The sequence below is a fragment of the Entelurus aequoreus genome, linkage group LG09 (genome assembly GCF_033978785.1).
Source record: "Entelurus aequoreus isolate RoL-2023_Sb linkage group LG09, RoL_Eaeq_v1.1, whole genome shotgun sequence".
NCBI classification, from domain to species: domain Eukaryota; kingdom Metazoa; phylum Chordata; class Actinopteri; order Syngnathiformes; family Syngnathidae; genus Entelurus; species Entelurus aequoreus.
This window is the reverse complement of record NC_084739.1, coordinates 77,392,053-77,406,489: the sequence shown is the minus strand read 5'-3', so window position 1 is coordinate 77,406,489 and position 14,437 is coordinate 77,392,053. Positions and strand designations below refer to the sequence as shown.

At 38.8% G+C, this 14,437-nt stretch overlaps 1 protein-coding gene across 2 annotated transcripts in view; it reads right to left on the bottom strand.

Annotated features, from left to right (window-relative positions):
• Positions 1-4,845: 4,845 nt before the first annotated feature.
• peli1b (pellino E3 ubiquitin protein ligase 1b) overlaps positions 4,846-14,437 on the bottom strand; it is a 74,925-nt gene continuing 65,333 nt past the window's right edge. The window contains exons 5-7 of one of the 2 annotated variants that reach the window (XM_062059488.1): positions 13,981-14,178; positions 13,708-13,896; positions 4,846-7,876 (exon numbers count right to left, since the gene is read on the bottom strand). In XM_062059488.1, the coding sequence (XP_061915472.1) occupies positions 7,298-7,876; positions 13,708-13,896; positions 13,981-14,178 (966 nt within the window). In that variant the 3' untranslated portion in view covers positions 4,846-7,297. Of the gene's footprint in view, positions 7,877-13,707; positions 14,179-14,437 lie in introns of both variants that reach the window. The other variant, XM_062059487.1, reaches the window with a different exon arrangement.

Below are 14,437 nucleotides of genomic sequence, written 5' to 3'. Positions count from 1 at the left end.
TATATTAGGGCTGCAACAACTAATCGATTAAATCGATTATTAAAATAGTTGCCGATTAATTTAGTCATCGATTCGTTGGATCTATGCTATGCGCATGCGCAGAGGTTTTTTTTGTTGTTGTTTTTTTAATAAACCTTTATTTATAAACTGCAACATTTACAAACAGCTGAGAAACAATAATCAAAATAAGTATGGTGCCAGTATGCTGTTTTTTTTCAATAAAATACTGGATAGGATAGAAATGTAGTCTGTCTCTTTTATCCGATTATTAATCGATTAATCGAAGCAATAATCGACAGATTAAACGATTATCAAATTAATTGTTAGTTGCAGCCCTAATATATATATATATATAATTAAAAAATAAATAAATAAATTAAAAAAAAATAATAATAAAAAAAATATATATATATATATATATATATATATATATATATATATATATATATATATATATATATAGCTAGAATTCACTGAAAGTCAATTATTTCTTATATATATATATATATATATATATATAAATATACTCCTCCCCTCTTAACCACGCCCCCACCCCCGAAATCGGAGGTCTCAAGGTTGGCAAGTATGCCTAAAGAAATGGTATCGAAAATATTTGTAATTAGTCAGGAATGTCTGCAGAATGTATTTAATCTCTTCTTCGACGTTGTTTTGTCTCTACTTGCAATTAATGTCATTAAAAAGCTATGTTAGAACAACGTTAGCTAGCTAGTGTTAGCTAGCAGCTTAGTGTTAGCTAGTTTTTACTGTTTGCCAACACAAAATGGTAGCCCTATAAATTTAACAACAAGAGCATAGCTTTTAGTGCAGTAAATTAAAAAAAATACTTACATTGGAGACGACTTTTCAAGATATGTTGTTGGTTCAGGAAGAAGAAAATATCCAAAAAAAATCCCAAAAGGAATTGAATGGAGCGCCGTCAGGAAAACCTCTGGGCAGTGTTGCCGACTCCGCAGTAAGGAGAGCAGCTATTGGCTGGCATAAAAAAGTCGTTTTGTGACGTCATCACCTCTTTTGCATAATTTGTTGCAATGGACGCTGTAATAGTGCAATAACGTCGTGGGAGATATAAAGTGAGTTAAAATGAGTTTCCTTATGTTGATTCTCTGTTTGTGTTCATTGTTATTCTGGATTGTTAAATACTGAAGTAACAAATTAAAGACTCGCTAGGGAGGGAGGGGCGGGGCTACTGTGTGCTACTCAGTGATTGGTCGGTGTTTTAGAGGGTGCGGCTTAGCGACTGGTCAATTTGATTATTACAATAGTGGGCATGTCAACAAAAGTTGGAACAAAAGTCCCGCAAACACCACAGAATCACTTCTTCTTTTTTTTTTTACACTTTATTGTTGAAAGTCGTTACAAAAAACATTCTTTGTTTTCGCTTTACGAGCACAAACAGGTGCGTGGACAGGATGGCTGGCGACATCATAAGAGAAGCCCTATCTTCCATATTTGGGCATAGGATATGCGAGGGGGAGGGGAGACGGACAGTGATGGAAATGAGTATGAAAACTAATGAGGTATAATAATAATATAATAATAACCTCTAGTGTAGTTGTGTGTGACATGTCATCAACTTTTGTCTCCCTGAGGCGAGCATAAAGCGGAAGTGACGCCATGCAAAGTCAAATGTTTGTAGCTTTTGAGTTATTTAACTGTCAATCAAACCTGAGTCTTTTCAAGCGTTAATGACGTCATCAGTTGCGTGTGGGCGGGGGGGTTTTCTTCAAATTTGAATTATGAACAATGGAGATGGACGAATTATTTTAATTGGTAAAGTGTAGTTGACGACTATTTGAGGTTATCAGTATATATTATATATTGGGGAAAAAATAGTACTGTACCTGGAGCAGGGAACTGACTTCGGCGCATGCGCACAACGGAGTAAATCAGGCAGTGACAGGACATATTGACTCTCCGAAGGACGCAATGGAATAAAGTATTTTTAAAGTCGTAACTCTAAAAGTTGTGTGTGTAAAGCAGTTTAAAGTTGGAGAATGATGGTTTTAAAAAAAAAAAACCGAAGTGGATTTAATCGGTTCCTAATTCTAATGCAGGGGTGTCCAAACTTTTTCCACTGAGGGGACAAATGAAAGCATTCGGGGGCCATTTGCATATTTTTCATTTCCAAAACCAATACAATAAATATTGCAACCATTATTATTATTATTTTTTTAACTTTCAACACTTAAATGTCTATAAATCAACTTATATCAATATCGGTTGACATAAAGTTGTATTTTTTTTTAAATGTTTGTGCCCTTTTTTTGTCAAAACCCTCTTCTACAGAAAAAACATAACATATGCAATATTTCCCACCAATAAGTTCAAAGTGGAATATTTTGATGTGAAGTAATTGAAGCCTTAAATAAAAATAAAAAAAAAAATAATCATATCATTGATTTTAGTTCATTATTATTTTTAAGGCAATTGCAGTTTAAGTGGCCTCCCACTTAAAAGTTAAAATTAGTCATATCAATGTATATTAATTTTACTTTCAACGCTTAAATCTGTGGTACGAGTACCACTAGTGGTACATGAGTTCCATCTAGTGGTAAGCCAAATAATCATTTCATTAAAGTACAGTGCCTTTTTTGTATTTATTATATTATATATTATTTTTAAAAATTCCCAATTCAAACCCAGTGTTACCGTTTGAACTGTGTGTAATGTTACAGTGGCCAAAAATATGAAATGTACTTGTTAAATAAAACCTCTGCCTTGTTTTTAATGAATACTTAGGCCTCCTATGCTACTGTATTGGAATGTTGGCCATGATGTGGTACTTGGCACAAAAAAAAAGAGTTTGAGAACCACTGATCTAGATCAACCTCAGATCTATCCGTTGATTATACGCTATTTAAAAAAAAAAACCTGCCTACATTAAAGTCAACATTGCAACATTTTCTCGTTACATTTCACCTGTTTTGAATGTTTAGTTTTTTTTTTTGTAATATTTTTTTTAAAAGTGTGGACACCCCTGTTCTAACATGTCGGCAAATTCCTTAAGAACACGCAGCTTACGTTTCGCCACAAAAGCATCCGTTGTTGACTTTTTTTAAAAACAATTTCTGCATGGAATAGAACCTGGCAAATTCTCAACCGTCATACGAACGGTTCTTTAGTCGCGCTAACGATACCGGAAGTGAGTTGAGGGAAACGCCTCATCGTTTTCACAATGATATATTTTAATTGTATTCTATCATAAACATCATTTATTAGGCTTGTAAATATTTGGGCAACAAACAATTTGATCGGATTCCTGGGGTGATGATTTGAGTCAGAATCGATTCTCCATTCAAACTGATTCTCGAAATGTATTTGTGGGGGGGCGTGGCCTGCGGACCTGCAGCGAAGCGGGGTGTGCCAGGACCGGCTTCGAGATCAGCGACAGGTGCGTAGATGGCCCACCTGGGCCTGCTTATCTAATCACCTGTCGCTCTGTTAAAAGGCAGCAGCCGGGAAGGAGAGAATTGTTGGTGGTGGAGCACGAGCGAGACAAACTATACACTAGAGAGAAACCATTCATGTGCTTAGTTTGTATTGAACGATTGCTGGAAAGCACACGAAAGACAATTTATTGAAGAATAAAACATTCTTGTCAACATGGAAGAGCCTGGCATGTCGGTGATTGGTGGTCCGAAGAACCCGGAAGCGAGAGTCTTCCACAGTATTATTTGCTATAATAATTATAATGAAACTTTTTTCCGGTTACAGGTTAGAAAAGCTCCTTCTGGTTGCTTGCACATGGCCTAAAAATTATAATTTTTTAAATGGAATCTTATAAAGACATTCCACAAAAATTGTTTTTGTCTATTCTTGAAAGTGATGAATCAAATTAAAATACGGATGAATAACAATCGCGATTTGGATGTGAATTTATTTTTTTGTGTACCCCTATGATTTACTGTAACTGACAAAAGACACGACTTAACAAATGCTTTTGCGAGGTGAATTAGCATCTGACGTCGTTAGTACTAATGCTAATAAGAAATGCTTATTGTTGGTGTGATGCTACATGGCTGTGAGCTTTAAAGGTTAAAGGGAGGAGACGTCGTTCAGACGGCCATTAATGCTTCAGGTACAGACTGGAATTACTGCCAAAACTCCACAAACACACAAAAATGTTTTTACTCGCGACCAACGATTAGCAAATAAAAAAAATTCTGCAATTTAAAAAAAATATTCACAAGTATAAAAACTATTTACAAGTTAAAACTTTTGGCAGTAATATTGCACCTTGTGCGATCCACAGAGTACTCATATTTTTCACTTTAAACTTACAGGTTGAGCTTGTTTTCCCCTCTTCTGTCCCTCATTTTAGTCCCCACCCTGCTTCTTCTTCTGTGTTATTTTTAGCGGATGGCACCATGCGCAATGGTAGCTCTGACGGTCTTAAATTGACTCAACGGCACCTCCTGTCGCTGTAGAGTGCAAATTATGGGACTGTTTTATTGAAAAAACTAGTTTTCAATATTTTGAAATCATTTTTTTACTTGCAGAATTGTATTTTGTACTTGCAAATAGTTTTCTTTCACTTACATATATATTTTTTTAACTTGTGAATCGTTTACTTGCAGAAAATTGTTTTATACTTATAAGGTGTTTTTTTTACCTGAATTTTTTTTTTTACTTGCAGATATTTTTTTGTAGTGGCAAAATTTTTTACTTGCAGAAATAATTTTTTCTTACTTGCGAATTGTTTTCTTTACACACAAAAAAATTGTTTATATACTCATGAAGTGTTTTTTTACTTGAATATTCTTTTTTTAACTTAAAATTAATTTTTTACTTGCAGAATTTTCTTTTAGTTGCAAATTTGTAGAATTGTTGTTTTTTTACTTGCGAATCATTTTCTTTATTTGCAAAAAAATGTTTTTATACCCGTGAAGTGTTTTTTTACTTGAATATTTTTTTTACCTGCGAATTAATTTTTTACTTGCAGAATTATTTTGCAAATAATTTTTTACTTGCAGAATTTTTTCGTTTTTACTTGCGAATCATTTTTAATTATTTTTTTAGTTGCAGAAAATGTATTCGCTAATTATTTTTTTACTTGCAGAACTGTTTTTTTTCTTACTGGCGAATGTTTTTTTTTTACTTGCAAAACATGTTTTTATACTCGAGAAGTGTTTTTTTTGTTATTAAATATTTTTTTTACTTGCAGAATTGTTATTTTTTCTTACTGGCAAATCGTTTTTTTACTTGCAGAATTATTATTTTTTTGCAAATTATTTTTTTACTTGGGAGAATTTTTTCGTTTTTTTGCGAATCTTTTTTTTTTACACGCAAAAAATTGTTTATACTCGTGGAGTGTTATTTTTTCTTAACTCAATATTTTTTTTTACTTGCAAATAATTTTTTTACTTGGAAATTGTTTTTGCTAATTATTTTTTTACTTGCAGAATTTTCTTTTAGTTGCAAATTTGTAGAATTGTTTTTTTTTTTTTTTACTTGCGAATCATTTTCTTTATTTGCAAAAAAATGTTTTTATACCCGTGAAGTGTTTTTTTACTTGAATATTTTTTTTACCTGCAAATTAATTTTTTACTTGCAGAATTATTTATTTTGCAAATAATTTTTTACTTGCAGAATTTTTTCGTTTTTACTTGCGAATCTTTTTTTTTACACGCAAAAAAATGTTTTATACTCGTGAAGTGTTTTTTTTTTTTACTTGCAAATTATTTTTTTAGTTGCAGAAAATGTATTTGCTAATTATTTTTTTACTTGCAGAACTGTTTTTTTTCTTACTGGCGAATGTTTTTTTTTTACTTGCAAAACATGTTTTTATACTCGAGAAGTGTTTTTTTTGTTATCAAATATTTTTTTTACTTGCAGAATTATTATTTTTTCTTACTGGCGAATCGTTTTTTTTACTTGCAGAATTATTTTTTTTTGCTAATTATTTTTTTACTTGGGAGAATTTTTTCGTTTTTTTGCGAATCTTTTTTTTTTACACGCAAAAAATTGTTTATACTCGTGGAGTGTTATTTTTTCTTAACTCAATATTTTTTTTTACTTGCAAATAATTTTTTTACTTGGAAATTGTTTTTGCTAATTATTTTTTTACTTGCAGAACTATTTTTTTTCTTACTGGCAAATGTTTTTGTTTACTTGCAATTTTTTTTTTTACATGCAGAATTATTTTTTTTCTTACTGGCGAATCGGGTTTTTTTACTTGCAAAAAAAATTGTTATACTCGTGAAGTGTTTTTTTTACTTGAATAATTTATTTTACTTGCAAATTATTTTTTTAATTGCAGATTTTTTTTTAAATGTTTTAACTTTCGAATCGTTGGACATGAGTGTTTATGGAGTTATGGCAGTAATTTCACTCGATATTCAGGTTTGTATATTGCTTAGAACGAGAGAGAGGAATGCACACGTACGTACACACACAAAGGGTACAAACTCACATACGTACACACACACAGTGAGAGCACGCCAGAGGACAGAACGTTTAAATACAACAAACAGAAAAGCTCTCAGAACAAAACACCTGCAGCTTGTAGACGTGAGTAACAAAAAAAGTACAAGAGTGAAGACAGGATACCCTTAATCTGAAAGGTGAAAGAGGAAGTGACGCTTAAAGGGCCATAAATAAAAGATCTTGCTTTAAATTAGCTTGACAAGATGTATATTGCAATAACAATAAGCCATACTGTTTGGGATAAAGCAGGGGTGTCCAAAGTGCGGCTCGGGGGCCATTTGCGACCCGCAGCTTATTTTTTAACAACCTGTGGCAAATTCTAAAAACACTATAAAAAAACAACATAAAAAGTGGAATAAAAAAGCAAACAGGTAAAATGTAACGAGAAAACGTTGCAATGTTGACTGTAAAAACACAAAGCTCCCATGTAGACTGTTTTTTTAATATTGCTTATTTTGTGTTTTTGCCATTAAAGAAAAACAGTTTTCTTTGACAAAAAGGGCATAAAACAAAAACATGAAAAAAATAAACGGATAAAAATAAACATGTATGACCTATTTTCAACATTTGTATGACTTTTTGAAGCCCTGAAGGTTAAAAAGGATGGATAGTGTATTGGTTTTGGAAATGACGCACGCGTTGATGTTTGTGTGGAAAAGGTTTGGACACCCCTGATAAATAATGTCACCGTCACCAAGGTTCTCCAGCAGCTGGTGAAAATATAGAACTCTTTGCAGTGTGCCATGAAAAAGGAGTACAAAGGTCACTTACAAACGGGAAAGAGGAAAAAAGAAGTTCCCGTTTGGAGGAGAGAACGTTCCCAAAGGACGCCGGGGAGGGGCGGGGCCTGCTAGTCCAGCGGGCCTTGGAAGATGAGTCTGACGAAGCCCTGCTCGCCGCTCAGCTGCTGGGCGCAGAAGGGACAGGCGGCGTGGAAGGTGTGCGTGCCGTGCGGCAGCGGGATCTGACTCCAGAAGGCGGCCGTCTTCTCCGAGCACACGTGGCCGCAGGGGTGGAAGGCGTGCGTGGGCGGGGCGGCGTCCACGTAGAAGCCCGCCTCGCAGCCCAGCCACAGCGGCACGTAGGGCCCCTTGGCGCGGCACATGGGGCACTCGCGCTGGCAGCGCTCGCGGCCCTCCCGCTCCTCGCGGTGGTTGCCCCAGTTGTGGTAGCCGTGCACGTGGCCGCAGCGCAGGTACGCCCACGGCTGCTTCTCGTCCGGCGTGTCCTTGCGGCGCATGGAGGGGAAGGCCAGCGTGTTGAAGCCCACGGGGCACTGGGGCCGCGCCGCGTTGATCTCCTGACGCAGCGCCTCCAGGTGCTTGAGGGTGGGCGTGCGCGACAGACCCTCGGCGGTGCGCCACAGCAGCGTGGCGCCGCAGAGGTCGATGAGGGAGCCGTCCTCCAGTTCCTGCGACTCCGCCTCCACCTGAAAGACGCACACTGTGGATGAACGTGGCCTTCTCAAAAGTCACGTGATCACAGTGAACCAACTCAGACGCTCTGAAAAGGAGTGGGAAGAAGCCCATTCCATCTTTCCCCTTCTTCATACCATTCTTACACACGCACACACCTTCTACAGCTTGTATTTTCTCTCATTTACTTCCTGTCTTTACTTCCTGTCTTTCAATGAGAAAATAATAGCATGACCGATTATGCAAAGATGAAAATATATTTTTCGTGGTTTAGAACACATGTGACAAACTCAATGATTGGTGGCCACGTCTGGCCCACCACACCATTAAGGTGGCCCACCACACCATTAAGGTGGCCCCGCACTTAATTTTGTATTGTCTCTCACATCATTTAATCTGGCCCACCACATCATTTAATTTGGCCCACCATGTCATTTGTGACCCGCCACTTAACTTTTTATTGTCGGTCACGTCATTTAATGTGGCCCCCCCACTTAGATTTTTATTGTCGTTCACATCATTTAACATGGCCCACCACGTCATTTAATTTGGCTCACCATGTCATTTGTGACCCGCCACTTAACTTTTTATTGTCGGTCACCTAATTCAAAGTGGCCCACCACTTACATTTTTATTGTCGGTCACATCATGTAATGTGGCCCACCACGTCATTTAAGTGGCCCACCACTTAAATTTTTATTGTCGGTCACATCATTTAAGTGGCCCACCACTTACATTTTTATTGTCTGTCACATCATTTAATGTGGCCCACTACTTAAATTTTTATTGTCGGTCACATCATTTAATGTGGCCCACCACTTAAATGTTTATCGTCAGTCACATCATTTTATTGTGGCTCATCACATCTTTTAGTGTGGCCCACTTACATTTTTATTGTCGGTCACATCATTTTAATGTGGCCCACCACATCATTTAACGTGGCCCACTACTTAAATTTTTATTGTCGCTCACATCATTTAATGTGGACCACCACATAACTTTTATGTGGCCCACTACTTAAATTTTTGGCCCACTACTTAAATTTTTATTGTCGGTCACATCATTTTAACGTGGCTCACCACATCATTTAGTGGCCCACTACTTAAATTTTTATTGTCGGTCACATCATTTAATGTGGCCCACTACTTACATTTTTATTGTCGGTCACATAATTTTAATGTGGCCCACCACATCATTTAAAGTGGCCCACCACTTAAATTTTTATTGTCGGTCATATCATTTAACGTGGCCCACCACATCATTTAAGTGGCCCACTACTTAAATTTGTATTGTCGGTCACATCATTTAATGTGGCCCACCACATCATTTATTGTGGCCCACCACTTAAATTTTTATTGTCTGTCACATCATTTAAATGGCCCGCCATATCATTTGTGACCCGCCGCTTAAATTTTTATTGTCTGTCACATCATTTAATGTGGACCGCCGATTCATTTAAGCCGACCCGCCACATCATTAGGCGCGGTCTTCCGCCTCATTAAAAGTGGCCCACCACTTAATTTTATATCGTCTGTCACGTTATTTTATGTGACCCACCACAACATTCTATGTAGCCTGCCACTTCATTTAATAAGGGCCGCAACATTATTTTATGTGGCCCACCATGTCAGTTGTGACTCACCACTTAATTTTATATAGTCTGGCACATTATTTTATGTGGCCCGCCACTTCATTAAATGCGACCTGCCGTTTTAGTAATGTGGCCCACCATATCATTTGTGACCCTCCACTTAATTTTATATTGTCCGTCTTGTTTTTTTTCGTGGCCCACTCAGTCATTTGTGATCCACCACGTCATTTCATGTGGCCCACCATATTATTTTACGTGGCCCACCACCTCGTATCCCGCAACAGCATCTTATGAGTTCTGCCATGTTATTTTATGTGGCCCACCATGTTGTGTCCCGCAACAGCATCTTACAAGTTCTGCCATATTATTTTATGTGGCCCATTACATTATTTTATGTGGCCTGCCATGTCATTTGTGATCTTCCCTGACATTTTATGTTGTCTCTCACATTATTTTAGGTCGTTTTACGTGGCCCACGTCATTTCATTTGGCCCGCAATATTATTTCATGTGGCTCGCCATGTCATTTGTGACCTGCCACATCATTTTGTTGTCTGTTACATTATTTTATGTTGCCCACCACATCATTTATGTGGCCCGCCACATCATTTTACGTGGCCTGCCACAAAATTTACGTGGCCTGCCATGCCATTTTATTAGTTAAGCCATATTTACTTTCCGGGCAGTCACATTATTTTATGCGGCCCGCGACATCATTTTACAGTATGTTGTCAGTCACATTTTTTAATGTCGCCCACCACATGATTTCATCTGGCCTGCTACTTTACCTCATGTGTCCTGGTACGCCATTTTATGTGTTAAAAAGCCGTATCATTCTTCTGGCCGGCCATATTTATTGTGGCCTGTCACACCATTTTTTTGTGGTTACCCATGTCATTTTACGTGGCCCGCCACTTTATATGGCCCACCACATCGTTTATATAGCCCGCCGTGGCATTTTAGGTGTTCCGCCACACCATTTAACATCGCCGACCACATCCTTTTACCTGGCCTGCCACTTCATTTCATGTGGCCCACCATGTCGTGTGTGTTCTGTACTGCATGCAATTGCATTTTTCTATGCTTAAAAAACGATCAAACAACAAGATATTTTATTATCCATCAATCTGTTGGTAAATCATATAATAATCATAAACAGTAGCCTATGCAAATTATGTAACAAAACCTTTATATGTTTATATTTATTTATATTCACTGTTTCAAGCGGCCCTCTGAAGGCAGTCATTGCAATGTGGCCCTCAATAAAAAAAGACTCTGACACCCCTGATTTAAAGAGTAAGATACTAATAAGCAAAAAATAATAATTAATATGGAAACTGGTAGAATGTAGTTTTTACAATGATTAAAATATGCAATAAGAGTAAATCATAAAAACTTTTTTATAGGAACTAAAGATATACGTTTATGGTTCTTTCGGACCCTTGTCAGTCATTATTTATGTTAATGTTTTATCAATAGTTTTTTTAATGTTGAGTGATTGAAATAAGTGAAAATATTTGAAGAATACATAAATAAATACTGGAGTAAAAATGTTGACTCATAAATGTAAATGGTAAATTGAATAAGTAGTGATGAAGCAGAGAAAAGAAAACAAAGAAAAATATTACCATAGTTTGTGTAGTGTGATAAAAGTAAGAAAACATGATACAAATAAAGGGTTTTAATATTTAAAGGAACAAAATAGGATACATATTAAATAGAAAATATTTTTAGAGCCTAATTTAGTCATCAAGTGAGGCCAAAATTGGATGTGTGGAGTTGTATGTAATACAGGGTCAGAATATGATGTCATGTTTACATGAAGGACTTCTAGAAGTGAAGAGGAACAAACAGACTGGTTCATTGTTGGACTTGTAGTTGCCTTCTCCTGACACAGGGTGGCAGTGTTGCCTTGCGCCTCACACAAAGGAACTTTGTCCAAGTGACCAATCAGAGACCTGCTACAGGACTAAATCTAGACTGGTCGCCATGGAGACCGCATCCTGACAACCTCCTGACTGACCTTACTCCATTTTGGCCATGTGACGGCCACCGCGCCACCTGGTGGTCGCCTCCATTCCTGCACGCTAACAACTGTCCTGCATGCTAACAACTGTCCTGAATGCTAACAACTGTCCTGAATGCTAACAACTGTCCTGAATGCTAACAACTGTTCTGAATGCTAACAACTGTTCTGAATGCTAACAACTGTCCTGCATGCTAACAACTGTCCTGAATGCTAACAACTTTCCTGAATGCTAACAACTTTCCTGAATGCTAACAACTGTCCTGAATGCTAACAACTGTCCTGAATGCTAACAACTTTCCTGAATGCTAACAACTTTCCTGAATGCTAACAACTGTCCTGAATGCTAACAACTGTCCTGAATGCTAACAACTGTCCTGCATGCTAACAACTGTCCTGAATGCTAACAACTATCCTGAATGCTAACAACTGTTCTGAATGCTCACAACTGTCATGCATGCTAACAACTGTCATGCATGCTAACAACTGTCCCGAATGCTAACAACTGTCCCGAATGCTAACAACTGTCCCGAATGCTAACAACTGTCCCGAATGCTCACAACTGTTCCGAATGCTCACAACTGTCCTGCATGCTAACAACTGTCCGGAATGCTAACAACTGTCCGGAATGCTAACAACTGTCCTAAATGCTAACAACTGTCCTGAATGCTCACAACTGTCCTGAATGCTCACAACTTTCCTGAATGCTAACAACTGTCCTGAATGCTAACAACTGTTCTGAATGCTCACAACTGTCCTGAATGCTATCAACTGTCCTGCATGCTAACAACTGTCCTGAATGCTAACAACTGTCCCGAATGCTAACAACTGTCATGCATGCTAACAACTGTCCTGAATGCTCACAACTGTCCTGAATGCTCACAACTTTCCTGAATGCTAACAACTGTCCTGAATGCTAACAACTGTCCCGAATGCTCACAACTTTCCCGAATGCTAACAACTGTCCTGAATGCTAACAACTGTCCCGAATGCTCACAACTGTCCCGAATGCTAACAACTGTCCCGAATGCTAACAACTGTCCCGAATGCTAACAACTGTCCCGAATGCTAACAACTGTTCCGCATGCTAACAACTGTTCCGCATGCTAACAACTGTCCTGCATGCTAACAACTGTCCTGAATGCTAACAACTGTTCTGAATGCTCACAACTGTCCTGAATGCTATCAACTGTCCTGCATGCTAACAACTGTCCCGAATGCTAACAACTGTCCCGAATGCTAACAACTGTCATGCATGCTAACAACTGTCCCGAATGCTCACAACTGTCCCGAATGCTCACAACTTTCCTGAATGCTAACAACTGTCCTGAATGCTAACAACTGTCCTGAATGCTAACAACTGTCCTGAATGCTAACAACTGTCCGGAATGCTAACAACTGTCCCGAATGCTAACAACTGTCCCGCATGCTAACAACTGTCCCGCATGCTAACAACTGTCCCGAATGCTAACAACTGTTCTGAATGCTCACAACTCTCCTGAATGCTAACAACTGTCCTGAATGCTAACAACTGTCCGGAATGCTAACAACTGTCCCGAATGCTAACAACTGTCCCGAATGCTAACAACTGTCCCGCATGCTAACAGCTGTCCCGAATGTTAACAACTGTCCCGAATGCTAACAACTGTCCCGAATGCTAACAACTGTCCCGAATGCTAACAACTGTCCTGCATGCTAACAACTGTCCTGCATGCTAACAACTGTCCTGCATGCTAACAACTGTTCTGAATGCTCACAACTGTCCTGCATGCTAACAACTGTCCTGCATGCTAACAACTGTCCTGCATGCTAACAACTGTCCTGATGCTTGATTGATTGATTGATTGAAACTTTTATGAGTAGATTGCACAGTACAGTACATATTCCGTACAATTGACCACTAAATGGTAACACCCGAATAAGTTTTTCAACTTGTTTAAGTCGGGGTCCACGTTAATCAATTCATGGAGGTCTAGAAGTAACCTGACTAGCTTGTTCTGGGATGTTTGGAGTCTAGATTTGAGGGTTTTGGAGGTGCTGGGGTACCAGGAGGTGCATGCGTGATCGAAAAAAGGGTTTTCAACTTGCCCACGTTAATCAATTCATGGTAAAAACTTGTGTGCTGTCAGAAGTGGGATTTGAACCCACGCCTCTAGAGGAGACTGCGACCTGAATGCAGCGCCTTAAACTGCTCGACCATCCTGACATTAACAAAGGTCATGTGCTCACCAACTTTCCCGGCTGCTGGGCCGAGCGTGTTTCTCGTAGGGTGAAGACGTTCCCGCAGACGGAGATCTCCCGCCACACGCCCGGCCTGGAGTCCTGGCTGAAGCCGTGGCGAGGGTGCATCACCAGCACGCCGTTGGTGGTCAGGCCGTCCATTTGCCCGTCGGCCGTCTTCCACTTGGCGGCTTTCTCCTGAGTAATGAAAACAAAAAAGGAAGACCTTGTCAATTTTTGCGTCATCCCTTCCTGCCTTTTTTCCTCGGAGCGTCCGCTCACCCCGAGGAAGATGTTCTTGGAGGAGTCGAACCCCGCCGCGTAGATGCGCGCGCTGTAAGGCGGCGTGCGCTGGCAGATGATGCGGCAGGCAAAGCGGGAGATGGTGCTCTGGACCGTTTGCGCGTCGGCGTTGCTCTGGCTGCCCGCCACCGTGTCCGTCACCACGAAGTCTATGGGACTCTCTGTGGAACGACCCACCTGGAAACACAGCAAATGTGGACTTCAACAATAAAACTGTTTGATGGTCCGGCTCCAGGCTTTCCCCCGGTTGACTCTGGGGCACACCAGCCAATCACAGTACTCCTAAAATATTCAAATACATGCTTGTGTAAACACTACTTTTTTTGTTTATTTACCATTTTTTCTAAATTAGGACCCCAAACAAAAATCAAAGTGATACATACGTTTTTAAGTCCTGGTAAAATATAGCTTTTGCAATGGTTAAAAAAAAAACATA